The 18,762-nt window shown below is 36.3% G+C and overlaps 1 protein-coding gene and 1 long non-coding RNA gene across 3 annotated transcripts in view; one reads left to right on the top strand and one right to left on the bottom strand.

The window, feature by feature from the left end:
- LOC127497949 (uncharacterized) overlaps positions 1-18,762 on the bottom strand; it is a 53,606-nt gene that overhangs the window by 4,842 nt on the left and 30,002 nt on the right. Inside the window, exon 3 of one of the 2 annotated variants that reach the window (XR_007925714.1) lies at positions 11,221-11,299. The exons of the other annotated variant lie outside the window; for it this stretch is intronic. This is a non-coding gene — a long non-coding RNA (uncharacterized LOC127497949). Of the gene's footprint in view, positions 1-11,220; positions 11,300-18,762 lie in introns of those variants that run through there. 2 annotated transcript variants of the gene reach the window in all.
- Positions 15,291-18,762, top strand: part of efna3b (ephrin-A3b) — a 64,274-nt gene continuing 60,802 nt past the window's right edge. The window contains exon 1 of the mRNA XM_051866776.1: positions 15,291-16,213. Coding sequence (XP_051722736.1) covers positions 16,107-16,213 — 107 coding nt within the window. The 5' untranslated portion in view covers positions 15,291-16,106. The remainder of the gene's footprint in view (positions 16,214-18,762) is intronic.

Genomic DNA, 18,762 nt, shown 5'->3' with positions numbered 1-18,762 from the left:
TCAGTTCTGCCTGTCGTTTAGAGTCTGCCTGCTTTTATCATTATTAAGCTGTGATTGCTGACTCTGTAGTTGCTCAGATTTGTCTCTGGCAAGAGTCCTAACAGTAATGAGACACGCTGCCAATTTGTGCGCTCTTTTTAGGGTCCGGAAGCTGTTTAATTTGCTTTGTGTTTGGGGTTTTATTTTCCATATGTTTCCATAAGGGTATTATGTTCCACATACTGTAGGTGCTTTTAGTTTGATTGTAATGTTAAAGGGATAGTTCACCCAAAAATGAAAATTCTGTCATCATTTACTCACCCTCAAGTTGTTGCAAACCTGTATGAGTTTCTTTCTTCTGTTGAATACAAAATAATATATTTTAAAGAATGTTGGCAATCAAACAGTTGTCAGTAGCCATTGACTTCCATAGTACGAAAAAATGGAAGTCAGTGGCTACTGTCAACTGTTTGATTAACATGTTTGGGACAACATGAGGATGAGTAAATGTTTTTGGGTGAACTATCCCTTTAATGTTTGGTTTTTAGGCATTTTTGAGGGTCCAGATAGTCATGATGTAAAAATCACAGTAATGTTGTATTGAATTCAATATACATGTCAACTGTGTCAAACTTATTACTCAATTAAGTCAGTGTATCAGAAACATTCTTAAACGGTTAGTTCACCCAAAAATGAAATTTTCTGCCATTAATTACTCACCCTCATGTCGTCCCAAACCTGTAAGACCTTTGTTTGTCTTCGGAACACAAATTAAGATATTTTTGATGAAATCTGAGGGTATCTGATCCACACATAGGCAGCAACGTCATTGCACCTTTTGAGGTCCGGAAAGGTACTAAAGACATCGTTAAAATCATCAACGTGACTACAGTGGTTCAACCTTAATATTATGAAGCGACGAGAATACTTTTTGTGCACAAAAACAAAACAAAAATAACAACTTTATTCAACAAATTCGTCTGTTCCTGTCATACTGCTACTGCAGAGCTTCAGTGTTTATGTCTGGACGCGGGCTCAGTATTGGCCGTTTCCTGCGTCAGTATCACATGCATACGTCATGCTGCTTACATAACCAGAGCCGGCCAATACTGAGCTACCGTTCGGGCGTAAACACTGAAGTTCTGCAAAGAAAATAGCGTAGCAGTATGACAGGGGACAGATGAATTTGTTGAATAAAGTCGTTATTTTTGTACATATTTTCATCGCTTCATAATATTAAGGTTGAACCAGTGTAGTCACGTCGAGGGTTTTAACAATGTCTTTAGTACCTTTCTGGACCTCAAAAGGTGCAGTGTCGTTGCTGCCTATGTGTGGATCAGATACCCTCGGATTTCATCAAAAATATCTTAATTCGTGTTCTGAAGATGAACGAAGGTCTTACGGGTTTGGGACAACATGAGGGTAAGTACTTAATTACAGAAATTTCTTTTGGGTGAACTAACCCTTTAAGTGAAAAAAAAAAAAAGTGCATTTGATTGCATTTAAGTGTTTTTTGTCTTGTGTCCTTCCTTCCTGCTATTTATCCTCCATTGATTGGACAAACAACCAGAAAGAAGAAAGTTAAAAAAAAAAAAAAAAAAAACATAAACAAATGACACATTTTATTTCATACAGAGCATGTAGTCTCAGTGTGAAAATGAGAAGGTAGGTGTGATCTAAGGTTGTCACTTCCTGAAATCTGGGCTTTTTTCCCCCTCTCTTTCTCTGTTTCTTAATTGATTCACTTCCAGTTGACATGACACATTATATGACGTCAGTTTAAAAACAACAGTGTCAGTATTCATCTTAAACGCATCACTTCAGACTCTTATGGGCTGTTTGGTAGTTAACTCTGATTGCCATTATACAGTAAAATTAGACTACATCTATTGCAGCAGTGTTGTTGTTGGACATTCTTGGACACATTTCTTTCCACTGTAATATTGTATATTTAATAATTGTATATAAAAATCAGCATTTTTGTGTTGTTTAAATTCTTAAAGTGTATTTTGAGAGATTTACTTGAGAAGCAAAAAAGACTTGATTTCAGACAATATGTTGAAATTTATTTTCTTATCTTTATTTACAATTTTCAGTAGCCATTACTCCAGTCTTCAGTGTCCCATGATCCTTCAGCAATTCTTCTAATATAATGATTTGCTGTTCAAGAAACATTTCTTATTATCAAGGTTGTTATTCTTTGTAATATTTTTGAGGAAACTGATACATTTTTTTTTCAGGATTCTTTGATTAATATAAAAAGTAGAAAACGAAAAATTAAAAGAATGGAAAGTAACTGGGTGTGGGAGTGGAAATATATGAATAAAGGAGCATGTAGGAAAGTACAACAGACATAACCAGAGTTAAGAAAAAATATATATCAAAGAGGAAAAAAAACAAATAAATAAATAATAATAATAATAAAAAAAAAAAGATTGACAATAATAATGATGAAGATAATAATAGTTATAATAATAGTTACACTTAGTTATACACACACACACACACACACATACACATACCCAAATCATACTGGCTGTTATGTATGTTTTGTTGGTCTTTGTATTTGTATTTTGCATTTAATTTCTTTTCTGTAAATATTGTAATTGTCTGTTTGCATAATAATAATTAAAAAAAAAAGAAAAAAAAAAGAATGGAAAGTAGAACAGAAACAGTATTTATTAAAAATCTTTTATAACATTATAAATGTCTTTATTGTTCCTTTTTATTAATTTATTTATTTACTTACTAAAAGTAAATGAAAATCTTTCTGACCCCAAACTTTCAAACAGTAGTGTGTGTACATATATTAATTAGACACTTCAGTCTTGATTGTTTGATTCTTGGGAAATTGATTCTTCACTCTAAAAAATGCTGGGTTAAAAACAACCCAAGTTGGGTTGAAAATGGACAAACCAAGTGATTGGGTTGGTTTAACCCAGCAGTTGGGTTAAATGTTAGCCCAACCTGCTGGGTAGTTTTATCAACTATTGTTTAAAAATTACTGTATTGCTAGCCTAAAATGAACCCAAAGTTTGGAAATTAACATGTATTAATATGTTTAATAAATTACCATTAATGAATAATAATTAAACAACGAACATTTATTAAATTTCTTATTAATAAATGTTCACCTTTTGATTATTATTGTTGCCTCTAGTAATTATGTGTCTGATTTTTAATTTCCAACCTTTGGGTTCATTTTAAGCCAGCCATATAGTAATTTTTAAACAATAGTTGGGTTTATTAAAACTGGGTTAAATCTTTGCACGTTGGGCAAACATTTAACCCAACCACTGGGTTAAAACAACCCAATCGCTGGGTTTGTCCATTTTCAACCCAACTTGGGTTGTTTTTAACCCAGCGTTTTTTAGAGTGCTGTTTCAAATGCCACAACCAGGAACAGTTCTGAAGCATGTTGCATGCAAAAATGGCTAGAACCGGAATACTCCTATAAACAGTAAACAGCAATAAACAACAATAAACAGTTCCAATCTGATTGGCTATGGGTTCTGCGCAATTTCCAGGAGTCAGGATACACGGATGTTTATCAGTTAGTTGATTAAACTATGTTTACAAGGTACCAGTACTATTCTGATTTCACATTTACCCATGAACCCTTAAACAACATACCATTGGGCTGTTATTTAAGAGAATAAACTGAATTAGACTGATTATGCAAGTTAGAAAGTGAAAGAGCAGTTCCATGACTTTTATAACACATTCTGATTGGCATTACAGGAAGTATGAAATCACATTGTTTTAAGTGGAAAAACTATGAATCATAATCCATTTCTTGCTTAAGAAATATCATTAGTGTGTTTGTTTGAATAATAAGTGAATAGTCTTAGGTAAGAAAGCACACACATTATTTTTAACTATTTTGCACCCTAACAAAGAGCGTATGAGTAATTCTTGTGATGAGTGATGTTTTTGGCTTTACAGCTGTGTGTATGATCGCCACCGCCCATCTGCCCTGTGATGCCACGGCCCAGTGAGACCAGCACTCTCACACAACAGCTGGGAGATGATGCTATAAACTGCCATACAAATCTCAAGCTGACTGCAGTCTGCAATTATCATCAGGGTCATTATCACACATCCACTGCATTCTTTTAATTGAAAAAACTATAAACGTCTCCAGCTGATAAACACTGAAAGGAAGCACTCAACGGCCATTCAGAGGGATGAAGAGAGAGCAGGAGAGTCGAAGCGGTCCGGTGAATATGAGCAGAGTCACCACCTCATATTGGCCAATCAATCAACCTGTCTGACAGTTATTATATTAAGCAGCCAATCAGATTGCTCAGCCTTAGGCTGAATAAACAGGAAATGATGTGATCACTTGGGGAAGTAGGGCATGGCATACTGACACAGCTGGTGTGAAGTGCAGACCTGGAACAAATTATTGTTTATCTGTAAAACAGAATGAACCAAATTATATTTTGGATTTGGCTTTAACACCTTTACCACCAAAGTTTTTTTTTTTTTTCTCTTCTTCTTCTTTTTATTTGTAGTTTTGAGGCCATCTATATCACGTTTAGCAAATACACATTTAAAATTAATTTTTTCCCCCTCTTCTAGATCAAAATTATTGGTTACTCTTCCTACACTGTAGGTTTCTGTCCAATCAAATACTAGCTTGCATAAAAATGTCCCGCCCCCCAAAACAACCTGCAATGACAGCAAGCAGCAAATGGTTCATGGCTGACATAACTGAAGTCTATTGGCTTTTTTTAAAAGAATAAGCCCTTATGCCCCACCCAAACTTCCTGTTTCAGTAGGAAATATGTCAGAAAAGAATTATTTCAAAACAATACATAAATATATACACTACCTTCAGTATGAAGTTAAATAACTACTTTTTTTTAATGAAATTTATACTTCAGCAAGGATGCATTAAATTGATCAAAAAAAGTAAATACATTTATAATGTTACAGATGATTTCTATTTCGAATAAATGTGATCTTTTGAAATTTCTATTCATCAGTGAATCCTAAAAAATAAAAACTATAATGGTTTCAACAAAAATGATAAGCAGGACAACTGATTCAACATTGATAATAATAAGAAATGTTTCTTGAGCAGCAAATCAGCATATTAGAATGATTTCTGAATGATCATGTGACACTGAAGACTGGAGTAATGACTGAAAATTCAGCTTTGCCATCACAGGAATAAATTACATTTTAATATATTACAATATAAAACACAAAACAGTTATTTGATACAGTAATAATATTTCAGAATATCACTGTGTTTACTATATTTTTGATCAAAAGAGACTTACTGACCCCAAACATTTGAATGGTAGTGTATCTAAAACTGAATAATATATGGTTTTTATGAGATTTTTAGAAGTGAGCAAGAAAGAAACCATGTTAAAAGATTTCAAGGGATCTTCAAGGAAATATATGCAAACAAAATGTTTTTGTTGTTCGACGTTCAAATGTTACTCATATCCAACACATGCATTATTTAATAAGTGCAGCTTATTAAGGTTATACTTTCAAAGCACCGTAATGAAATATGGTTAGTAGACAGTATTCTCTTGTACACGCTCTTACACGCTGTCTTTAACGCACACACAAGCTTGCGTGACAACCTCGCTGGTGCCTAAAGCTATCTGGTCTCTTAAGGGCACGTGAACTTGAAATACTCTGCTGCTCACTCTCCCTTCTCTTAACACACACACACACACACTCACTCATATATGCAGACATGATCGATTCACATGTGTCGTTATGGTGTGAACCGCTGACCCAGGCTTTTAGAGAGTAAGGAAAAGATGCTATTGCAGTGAAGGGCATGACTCCTCACAGTAATGTCTCAGCACTAGTCCTGACTGTAGTACTTTTAGCACCCTAACTTAACACACACACACACACACACACATATTTGAGATTGGGGATGCATAAGAAAATATCAGGTTCATTAACTTTGAAAATGCTGTTGGTGATTTGAGGGTGAAATGCTGCTCACTAATTAAAATGAATGATTTTCTCTTGTTGACAAAGATAATTCTGTAAATATTTTATATGACTTTATAATATTTTATTTATTATGCAGATTTGCTTGAGTAAAAAAATAAAATTAACAACTACATATAATTCAAATGTTTTATTTTCAGTATTATATTTTTAATGACCATTTTATTCACTTTAAAATGATTAACATTTAGAAGGAATTTTTAAATAATAATGATAAATATGTTCGCATTCTTTGTATTGACATTTTGTGTAATAGAACAACAACTAACAACTAAATAGTTAAAATGTTTCATTTACAGTTTTATATTTTTAATGACAATTTTATTTTTATTCATTTTAAAATTAATAACATTTAGAAGAAATTGTAAATAATGAAGATGATGATATGATAAATAGGTTACAAAATTGTTCACAATCTTTTAATTGCCATTTTTGTATTTAAAGAGATTAATTTTTCACATTTAACCAAGCATATTACCAATCACCTACAAAAAGCAGATATCTCTTCCATTTTGCACAAAATGCAGTGCAACCAATCATGTAATCAACCATTAGAAAATAAATAAATATTTATTTATAGATGGATATAAAAACATTGAATGTACAGTATAACTTTTATGCAGGAGTATTGTGAAGACCATATGGGGAGGCAACATTGCAGAGATTGTGATGCTCTTACAAAATTGATGACTTGGTAAGGAGAAAGCTTGTTTCCAAGGCCAATGGGAACCTTAAAGAAGCTGAAAGAAGCTGTAAAAATTTATGGCGGTGACTGGACACTCCCCACATATTACAAGTCTGGGTTTTAGGGTAGGAATTCAAGGCAGAAACTATTTCTTTCAACAGATAACATCCAAGCTCATATGGATTTTGCAAAGAGACACAACACCCAAAACCATGGCAGAAAATCCAAAAGAAATATTTGCAAAACCAACACAGCCCATTCCAAACAAATATTATCCCGACTGTCAAGCATGCTGGGGCGTTCTTCTCATTGGCAGAGACGGCTGTGCACAAGAGAGCTCTGCTGTCTGACTGAGCTTTAAAGGATAACGAGATCAACTGTCCAGGTTTCTTACATTGTGGAGACAGTAAAAAGTAAATTTGTTATTTGTCTATTTCTGCTTGACCTGACCATTGCAAAATGTACCATTTTTACAATATATTCTAACAGACACATGGTAAAAACTTGATAAAATTAAAAACAATCTATCTAATCAAACCAAGAACTTTATTAGTTTGATAGTTCGGTTACCAAAACATTTATTATTGTATTTTATTTCCATTTTAAATGTATATTTTATTACTACCTTGACAGTAACAAAAGGGCAGTTTTAGTACAGTTTCTTCATATCCACTGTATATAACTGCTAACTTTAATAAAAGTCCTTCTAGATGCAATTGGATTAGGTTTCTTTTTTCTGAACAAATTGTTTCCATAAAACAAGTGCAAATGTGTTGCCTCGTTGACTCTCCCCTCTGGCTCTCCTTCATAAACACACACAAACACAAACATACAGTAAGTGCTCAGAGGGGAGAGGATATTCCTGTGGGGCAGTGCAGCTCTGTGGGCCTGATTTATGTCAGCGCTGCTCAGGGAAGTGCTCTGTAAGAAACCCAGCAGCGCCCAGTCCTCCTCATCTGATCACTGATCAGCACCGCATCAGCAGGAGGCCACGTCAGCTGCTCTCCCCTGGAAAACTTCCACAGTCCTATAGTTTCATGAACACTGGTCACAAAAATACACTTTCTTAACTGCTGGTGGTGCTGAGAACATTTATGTTTTCTGTTAGGCTACATTATTTGTCAAGTTTAGCCTTTTTATTTACAATAATGTTTTATTAAAGTGCATACTTAAGTACAAATAGCCTATGTATTATCTGCGTTTCTTAATGTTAATCTGAAAATATATAGGCCTATATTTGTTTTTTTCAGCTGAGGTCATTACTAATCTCCTGCACCTGAGGGAAAGTATGGAGACTTATGAATACTGTTGTCGTTGGTAGGTTATAGTTGTGTGTTTACAGATAAGTTTAGTGTTTCCTGTGGTGTTTTGTGTTTAATTATGGTGTCTAATTGGACGTCATTATTAATTATGTGAGTCTAGTGTTTCTTCTAATCACATAGAACATCCCTTCAACACAGAAATCTCACTCACACACATGCACACACGGCCATGTACACACTCTCTTTCTCGCACACATACACACACATATGGACACTCAGTCCTGTTACCCAGTGTTCATTCCTGTTACAAAGTGCTCAGTCCTGTTACTAAATTTATTTATTTTTCTAGAAAAATAAAGTTAAACCACTGTTTTTATCAGTTTTGTTTGATCCATCATTTACACAATTGTTAAATAAATTAAATTATTTAAAAAATATACAAACTTGAGGCTTTTGTTTTCTTTTAAATGAGAAAATTGCTTTGCGTTTTTTATTAAAATACACCTTGCTTTAATATAAAGTGATTTTTTGTCACAAATATCAATTATTTGAACACATAACCAACCATTTCTTCAAAATAAACACTTTCTTGAGGTGAATACAAAGGAATTAACTGACATGCTTTTAAACATGCTTTTTAAATGGCACGTGAGTTTTGGTAACAGGACTGAGAAAACATGCATCCATCTTCTGCTTTGAAACCTTGTAAAAACTTAAATAAAATTGCCTGAGATTGACCAATACACATTTGGAATAGTTAAATGTGTGTAGTATTAGATTCAGTGTTGAAAAAAGATAAAAAATAAAGTTTAATTTTGAAGAGTTACAACAAGCAAATGTCACCCATTTGGTGGAATGGCCCGGTGAACATATGTAAAGTATAAATGCAGATACACGGGGCCTCTAAAATGAAGGAAAATCGCTGGGATTTTCGCAAGCGGAGAAGAAACTCTATTTGCACAATAAACAATACAACCCGGAAACTGCAAAGCTCGTGCATGCGAACATTCGTTGCCTATGTTACCTGTGATGTTTTGTGTTTAATTATGGTGTCTAATTGGACGTCATTATTAATTATGTGAGTCTAGTCTTTCTTCTATCTATGGTGAACATATGTAAAGTATAAATGCAGATACACGGGGCCTCTAAAATGAAGGAAAAATCGCTGGGATTTTCGCAAGCGGAAAAGAAACATTTGCACAATAAACAATACAACCCGGAAACTGCAATGCTCGTGCACGCGAACATTCGTTCACGGACAAGTTTGGTTTCACGCGTAGGCCTACTGCAAGTTTGTCTCAGCGTTTTTGTCACTTCAAAGGCTAATATTGCTCACCTCGCTACATCTGCGTCTTTTTGTGAATGTAAGTACAGTAAAAGATGTATAAAAATGTTATTCCGTCATTAATGTTAGAGTTAACACATACTAGAGTTTGCTTTGCTCACTTTTAGTCAGTATAATTAAACTGACTGACAAAAAATAGTACAGTCAACTCTAATAATATTATGAGATATAGGCTAGATAAATGTGCAAACACTTACCTTGTAAAATCAATGTTAGTCATGTGGACATAAGTTTCTAGAAGCTTGGTAAAAGTCAATATGAGCCTCTGGCTTTCAAGTCAAGGGAATTAAATCACAAGTAAGGCCTATATATACTTGAAAGTATAAGATTCAGATGATCATGAGAAGCAGACCTAACATGCTTTCTTTGGATTTCTGAGTGGAAGCCAAAGATTATAAATGAATAATGTTTTAAATGACGTGTCTCTGAAATTTTAGCCTTTGGCTCTCTGTTGGTAACATGCCGAATTTGAGCAGAAGCTTGAAAAACACAAGCACATCTGCACGGTATTCTGAACAAAACCTGCCAAACATTTCAAATTTGATGGGGGAGAGAGGAAAAGATCAGTGAGAAGAGAGAGATCAAAGCAGGAAGAGTGTGGAAGAGAGAAGGGAGAGAGAGAGAGAGTGAAATTGGAGGGGGAGGACTGTTGGGAGAGAAGAAAGATGATGAAACACTTTTTGCCGAGTAATATTTTCAACAAAACCGTCCCATTCATCCACATATATCAGTCATCAGAATCCAAACAAATGTTTCTCTCTCTATCCTTCTCGGAAAGCCTGCCCTCGCTGCACGGCCTTCATTCCACAGCTGCCGGCAGGGCTCTTTCGTTCATCCATCTTTTCCAAAGTGCTCTCCTTCCCTTCTTCTCACCCTCTCCCTCTCTTCCATCTCGCACTCTCCCTCAGCGCGCACTAAACAAATAACGATTGTATTTATCTCTATCATTCTCTCCATTTTCCTTTCCTCTCTCTTGTTTTCTTGCTCCCTCGTTCAATATTTCATGTGGATGAGAGCGTATCTATTCTAAGCTTGCTTTCGCCGCCTCCCCTTCCTCCCCAGTCGTTTAAAAAAATCCTTTTCTCTCCACATCATTCTTTCTGTCTACCTCCTTTCCCTCCATTTCTATAAATCTCTCTCTCTCCCATTTCATCCCTGATGTTCTGTGTCCCATCTTTTTGCTCTCCCTCTCCCTTTTTCCGTGACTGGACAATGTCCACTTCATTTATACAAAGAGGTTCTTAGCCAGCGAGCCTTCTCTTTTTTGCCATTATTTAGAGCAATACACATGCAGACACAGGCTTTTCTGTTTTTGCACCTCTTTCATTGTTATTTTCTTCATCTCTTTGCTGGTGTTACTAATATCTCTCCGCCTTCTTCTTGATCTTCTTCCCATCTCTCTCACTCTCTCTCATGTGCGCTCTATCTATGTCAGTGTTGTTTTAGGCACAGCAGTGGAAGGTAAACAGTGAGATTGAAAATTCATGTCAGACAGATGAGTGAGAGGAAGGGAGTGAGTAAGGGAAAGAGAATGACAGAAAGAGAGAGAGAGAGAATATGTGTGAAGGGCCACTTAGCTTCTTAATTTTGAAACAGAGAAGTTCTCAAGTAGAATCAGTCCTGCAAAACCACAATTTGTGAAAGTGCACTTAAAGGAATATTGTGGAATATAACATTGATTTGACTTGTTCCTTTATTTATTTATTTTTTTTAAATATTCAAATTCATTGAAACGGTTAAAAATGAAAACACACACACACAAACACATTATAGTAATGCACTTACAATGGAAGCTAGCAGCCAAGTGTTCCAGAGAGGTTAAAAGCAGAAATGTGAAGCTTGACTTTTTTTAAAGCACTTACAGGAATACTTCAGTTAAAAAGATTTGGTATTTGAGCTTAAAATGATATAATAAAAATACAAATACACAAATAATATAAATTATATATCCATCCATTCTCCAAACCTCTTACCCTTTGCAGAGTCGTGGGGACACTGGAGCCTATCCTAGCCTCTTGGGCACAGACGGGAAACATCCTGGACACATGGTTAGTCCATCACAGGTTTCACACTCAGACACATACATTTTATCATGCAAAATGTATGACTATATCACGCAATTCTCACTTATACATACATTTTATATTTATATTATTATTATTAAAAATAATATAAATATGGTAAATGTATAAATAATACATTTATAAATGTATAAATAATACATGTATCATGCAAGTGGAAATATTGGTTTAATTCAGCCATGTGTGTTTAAACCAGAAACTGTTTTTTTTTTTTTTTTTTAAAGAAGAGGAAGAGCGAATTGTACAGGGTTGTCTATAAATCAATGTATCAGAATGGTATTGTATACGTTATTGAACAGCTAATAATGTGTTCTTAATGTTACAGAATTGTGAGATATAAACTCGCAATTCTGAGAAAAAAACGTCAATTTTTTTTTTACTCACAATTGGACATTATAAGACAATTGTACAATTTTGACTTTATAATTCACAATTCTGACTTTATATCGCATAATTCTGACATTATATTGCAATTCTGACTATATCATGCAATTCTCACTTTATATCACGCGATTCTGACTATAACTCACAATACTGACTTTATATTGCTATTCTGAATATATCATGCAATTCTGAAGAGATCACGCAATTCTCACTTTATATCTCACAATTCTGACTTTATAACTTGCAATTCTGACTTTATCTCACGATTCTGACTTTATAACTCGCAATTCTGACTATATCACTCAATTCTCATTTTATATCTTACAATTCTGACTTTATAACTCGCAATTCTGACTTTACATTACAATTCTGACTATCACGCAATTTTCACTTTATAACTTGCAATTCTGACTTTTTATCTCACGATTCTGACTTTATAATTCGCAATTCTGACTTTATATCACGCAATTCTGACTTTATATTGCAATTCTGAATATATCATGCAATTCTGAATAGATCATGCAATTCTCACTTTATATCACACAATTCTCACTTTATATATCACAATTCTCACTTTATAACTTGCAATTCTGACTTTTTATCTCACAATTCTGACATTATAACTCGCAATTCTGACTATATCACTCAATTCTCACTTTATATCTTACAGTTGCAACTTTATAACTCGCAATTCTGACTTTACATTACAATTCTGACTGTCACGCAATTCTCACTTTATTATCTCACAATTCCGACTTTAACTTGCAATTCTGACTTTTTATCTCACGATTCTGACTTTATAACTCGCAGTTCTGACTATATCACTCAATTCTCACTTTATATGTCACAATTCTGACTTTATATCAAGCAATTCTGACTTTATAACTCACAATTCTGACTTTATATTGCAATTCTGACTATATCACGCAATTCTCACTTTATATCTCACAATTCTAGGCTTTATATCTCGCAATTCTGACTTTACATCAAGCAATTCTGACTATATCACGCAATTCTCACTTTATATCTCACAATTCTGGCTTTATATCTCACAATTCTCACTTTATATCACGCAATTCTGACTTTATAACTCGCAATTCTGACTTTACATCAAGCAATTCTGACTTTATAACTTGCCATTCTGACTTTACGTCACAATTCTGACTATATCACGCAATTCTCACTTTATATCTCACAATTCTGACGTTATAACTCGCAATTCTGACTTTATATTGCAATTCTGACTATATCACGCAATTCTCACTTTATATCTCACAATTCTGACATTATAACTCGCAATTCTGACTTTATATCACTCAATTCTGACTTTATAACTCCCTTCTTTATTTTTTTATTTCATGGCGGAAACAAGCTTCCATAAAAACACCACATAGACACATAAACAACATTAGAAACTTGATTTTCACCGCAGAGGGGTCTTCAATTTAATTTATTCACAGTGCTGCACACTTGCTTTTAATATCATATTGCTAATTGTGTTTTTTTTTTTTTTTTCTTCAAGCTTATTTTCTGTTGCAACTGACCACAGTTGTATTTCATGTTGAATGTTTTAAAATGGCCATTTTACATGTGCTAGATTCCCATGGTGTGATCTTTTAAATGAGATTTGGGAATGTGGGCAAACACAGGCAAATATAAATCTGCATTCTTATTCAACAGTCTACAGAGCTCATTCCATTCTGCCCCAATGTCTTCAGTGTGACGGTGACGCCGCGTCACCTCCCGGTCACAGGGAGAGAACTTCCCGTGTCATAAGGTCAGCCGTACAGTCCGATGTGTTTGTGTTTTAGTTGGATAGTTTATATCTGAAAGCAAATCAAAGTTGGGCAGGAGCTGAATGTTCTATTAGATTGAAGGCTATGAGTATGTGGAGATTGGATTTGAGAACGAGAACCGGCCATGTGACAGATAGAGCCGAGCAGGAACTCCCCGAGCTAAATGTCATAAGGGCCACGGTGTCACGGGGCCTGAAAATGATACACTACCATTTTTCATCATCTGCTCCTGAGACAGAGAGACACAATTGAATTGGGAGGCAGTATTGCAAATGAAAGATGTTTTATGAAAACTGACAATGGCCTGTCATGGTTATATAAAATGGTTTGAATCGTCGTAAATAAAGAAACTAAAAAAAGGATGGAATAGAAAGGATATGTAAATCTCACTCTAGGGGGAGCGCACAACTGACTTGGTTGAATATTACAATTTAGGAGCTATTTATGATTGCAAATTTCAAACTCAATTTGCAACATACTTAAAATACATAGAATCTTAGTCTGTGTGTGAAGGGGTGTTTTGAAGAGGGAATATTTTCCTCTAGACTTACCGTACCAATTTACATTTTTTTGCTTGAGTTCCAAAACTTGTGTGCTGACAGGGCAAAGGAACGACTGTTGAAAAGAGGAGTGAAATATTTCATCGCTGCTATAGAAACTCTGGCGGAGAGAAGGATGGCAGGCCGATGAGAGTGAGGCACACAAAGAGGTGACAGAGGTAGATCACGAGAGAGTGAGTGAACAAAAGAAGGACTGAAATAGACTTCGAAAGAGTCAATGTAGCTTGACACAATGGGTGTAGGGCGAAGACAGGAGGAGCTGGAAAATGTGTGTGTGTGTGTGTGTGTGTGTGGGGGGGGGGGGGGGGGGGGGGGGGGGGGGGTTGCTATGCTTTACAAATGGGCAGGGAGGAAAGACAGGTGAGAAATAGTAAAAAACAAAAAGAGGGAAAAGACAAAAAGACAGAGGGATTCCCCAATGACACCTAATCTCTTCCTCTCTTTCTCACTGTCCTCTCTCCCTCTATTCCCTCCTTTTCTCCCAATAAATCATTTTGACTTCTGCTTAACCAACTCATTCCCAGCAGACGGGAGGCAAACTGCAACTATCCCTCCTCTGCAACTCTTTCCTTCCTCTCACTCACTCGCTTTTTCTCATTCTTGGACAAAAAACCCTCCTAAAAAAACACAAACTATCAGACTATCACCAAGGCAACGTGTCTTAAGGCATAATGACATCACCTTCATGTAATAAATATTACATAGCACTTTTCTTGTAACTATATTTACAACTATTTCTGTATCTGTGCATTTATCTATTAATTTGTATTCCATATACATGATAGATAGATAGATAGATAGATAGGGGGAGTGTTTGTATGTGTGTACAGGTGTGTTTATAATTATGGCAGGCTTGGCAAAAGGGACATATCTTTCATACTGATGCAGTTTTAACATAAAACAAATTTCACGCGCGCACACAGGAGCACGAGAGACTGATTACTATCATATGAACATTAACATCAGCTCAACATCCTTTATGTGTGGATGAGTAGATCCTATGAGTGAAGGACAGAGATAGAGATGAGCCAATCCATCAATCCATTCACCCTCCTAAGAGGATTTTCCATAATTATTCCATATTAGAAAAGACTTACACTGTCTGGAGAGAGAGAGCAGGTGTGGATAGAAGGATGGAGGTTTGCGGATAATAGGATATAAAGCACTGCACTCTGACAGACAGTAAGAGGATTGTGGTGGTAGGTAATTAAAACTGCACTAGGAACGGTCCCCATCGTAATTGTTAAGTTAGCCTATATGAATTAAAGTTTTTCTCCTCCGTCGCGAGAGCTGCTGTCTGAAAGCATCTCTGAAAGACGAGAGCTGGAGCCAACGGACGCGCGCTTTTGTCCTGGGCAGGAGGCGGAGCTGGTGACTGAACGAGCACAGCCTACCAAACAGCGCGCGCTGGTGTGTGTATGTGTGTGTGTCTGAGAGAGAGAGAGAGCAGAGCAGTGGATATGGCCAAAGAGAGCGAATAAAACTCGCTCGAGCACTTGTTCGTCACACAATTGTAAGTGTGAAACATCCCGCAGCCGCGCGCAGGATTCTCCACGCGCATCCAACCAGATACGATCTCACGAGCAGCATCAACAAAAGAGAAAGAGAACATAGTATTACAATCACGGAGCCTCGTTATCTCACGAGTTTCTCCAGCGCTACGGTGAGGACATATATCTCTCCTTCCCGCATTTAAACTCCCACCATCCGGCTGTCTGCATCTCCCTGCTCCGTCTGCGGAGATCCATCAGCGCGCGAACAGCGGTGGTCTCCTATCGGACCATTGGATTGGGGTTGACGCCATGGGGACAGAGGGAGGGGGTCTTCGTCATGGATTCTGACTTTTTAAACACTTAATATAACACACAGATTGCGAAAAGCCTATCTAAGTAGTTGAGCGAGCTGCACTTTAGGTCGCATCTCTTCCTGTCCTTCTTTATCGAACGGGATGGTTCCAGCGCAGAGTCGCGTGGGGTGAGAAGATCTTGCAAGACTGGGAAGAAAAGCGAGAGATCGAGGGATTATGGCACTCTTCGCGCTTTGTCTTTTTATTCTGACTCTCACCTGCACGAACTTTGACCTGGTGACTGCAGCCAGACACGCTGTACACTGGAACAGTTCAAACATATTGTAAGTAGCTTTTATCGTCATTTTTACACTAATAAGGCCTAATTTATTAGAAAATATATTTTAACAGATTTCAAAAAATGCTTAAAAATAGCTAAACCCCGCTTTAAAATCTTTTCAGCCGGAATTGTAGCTACAAAATAAACCAAATGTCGTAATTACCTATTTTGAAACCAGTTTAGAGGTTTACCTAGATTTACTGGGATTCCCTCATGGGGCAGGTGCGTCAGTAGACCAGGAAAGGAGCTTTTTGGGATGTGTCATGTTTGTGAGTGTTTGTGTGTCTCTCTGTATGACCATAATCAATAATCAATGCATTTTTTTATTTTAAAGTGATAGATTAAAGTGATAGATTTTCTAAACTTCTTGATCTTGAAAATAACCACATGCAGGTTAGGCAGATGTTTGTTGAATAGTAATGCTTTGTAGCCCCTCAAATTGGTTCAAATTGTAGCTCATCTGAGGTCTTTGTTTCATTTGCTTTTAACTAAAGTAATTGACACAAAGCAGCTTTACAGTTTTATGCCTCAAGCCTCAGTTGTAGTGTCAAAGTCATCCAGAAAACATGGAAATGATCGCTTGAAACTCTAGATGTATAGGAGTGACTTCTGCCCCAAATATGAGTCTAGTATAGTTACATATCTGCTAGAAATATGTTAGGTTTGCGCTTTTGTCCTCACGGAACCTCTTTCTCTCTCTCCTCCTTGTGTGTTTCTTTCCATCACTTCTCCATTCTCTCTCACTCCTGTATGTTTCTCTCAGGGAGTCTCCGTCTGTCTCCCACCTCTGCTTTTTCGCTCTCCTCCCTCTTTCAGCATCATACATGGAGCCCAGTGTACAGTCCCCTGTTTCTTTTCATTCCATCTGCTGTAATTAGCAGCACTTTTTCAAAATGACCTCAATATGCCTGCATTGTGACACCATTCAATCTCAGCATCTCTCACTGTCACACACACACTCTCTCTCAGTCTCTCTTTCTCTCACACTTCATTATTTGACTTTATATTAGAATGGCTGAGGTGTTTAGGTCACGCTCTGACTGAACGGTAAATTAGAGCAATGGTGCGGATATGGATGGGAGTGTTGCTGTGTTAGTTTGTCATCTGGCACTACCGTTTTTAAAACCTATGAAACAATGCAGGAATTGACCTAGTTTACAGGTACTGTTCACACTAATAAGTAGCTTGGGGCAGAATACAAATTTGGCCTAAATCAAAATCAAATTAAACACATGGACCTGCAGCAGCCCACCTGCCTGAGAGCTTCTTATTTACAGGTACTCCTATCTAAATCTCAATCACCCTTCACACATTTTACAGTGATTATATGAAAATCTGGAGCCTGTTTTAAGCCGGGCACACACTGTATGATTTTTATGGTCCTAAAATTGACATTGGACACCCTCTAGATATAAATTTGACCGTCTTTGAGTTTCATCCCTATGCAGTTTGGGCCTTTTGTATATAACAATTTTATAATTCATATTTTACTCATTGGACTATATGATCATTATATCACCACTGTTTTGAATATGGCCATGTGGTATGGCCAGTAATTTCTGTGTTCGTAGGATGACAGAACTCGCACATCCTCCCAGAATTAATTGATTTTATCTTAGTAGAGCCATGCAAATGCAAACACTTACAGTCTGAGTGGTTTTCAACAAACGGGCTGGGACCCACTAGGGGGCCTCAGCAAGCTTCCAAGAGGGCCCTAGAATGACTTGAAATTATTCAAATTAATATATTATTATTACTATTATTTTCACGAGTTCACACTTACAAATAATCAGATAGAGTAAAAGATTAAGCGTGTTTGGCGTGCTGTCCGAAGGGAGGGCTCTGAGCTCGCAATTTGCCCCGAACCCAGAGTAGCCGTGGTTGGGATAGTAATCAGCCGAGACTGAGGAGTCGGGGTGGTGGAGGGATGCGGAAAACTGTCAAGAAACATAGGCGAGTCGGCCTCCTCTCATGCTGATTGGATAGATCATTTGAAGGCAAGGCAATTTATTTATAAAGCGCAATTACAAACAACAGTTAGTTGACCAATGTGCAGTAACACTTTTTAAACGTACAAAAAGCAAAAACATACATTACACACCAATATTATACAACACAGACCAAGGCCGTAACCATGTCTTGAACATTGGGGGGGACCATGGTTTTTTTTGGTTTTATTTAAGAATTAAATAATTAAAAGATTAAAAGGGATTTAAGGGAATAATGAAAAAGAAATAAGAACGGTAAAAGTTATAGCTCAATTGTAGTTAAAGGGTTAGTTCACCCAAAAATGAAAATAATGTAATTTATTACTCGCCCTCATGTCGTTCCACACCCGTAAGACCTTCGTTCATCTTCAGAACACAAATTAAGATATTTTTGTTGAAATCCGATGGCTCAGTGAGGCCTGCATAGCCAGCAATGACATTTCCTCTCTCAAGATCCATTAATGTACTAAAAACATATTTAAATCAGCTCATGTGAGTACAGTGGTTCAATATTAATATTATAAACCAACGAGAATATTTTTGGTACGCCAAAAAAAAAAAAAAA

The sequence above is a fragment of the Ctenopharyngodon idella genome, chromosome 16 (assembly GCF_019924925.1).
Source record: "Ctenopharyngodon idella isolate HZGC_01 chromosome 16, HZGC01, whole genome shotgun sequence".
In the NCBI taxonomy this organism is placed as follows: Eukaryota; Metazoa; Chordata; class Actinopteri; order Cypriniformes; family Xenocyprididae; genus Ctenopharyngodon; species Ctenopharyngodon idella.
Note: the sequence above shows the minus strand (reverse complement) of the source record. Positions and strands in the feature narration are given on the sequence as shown.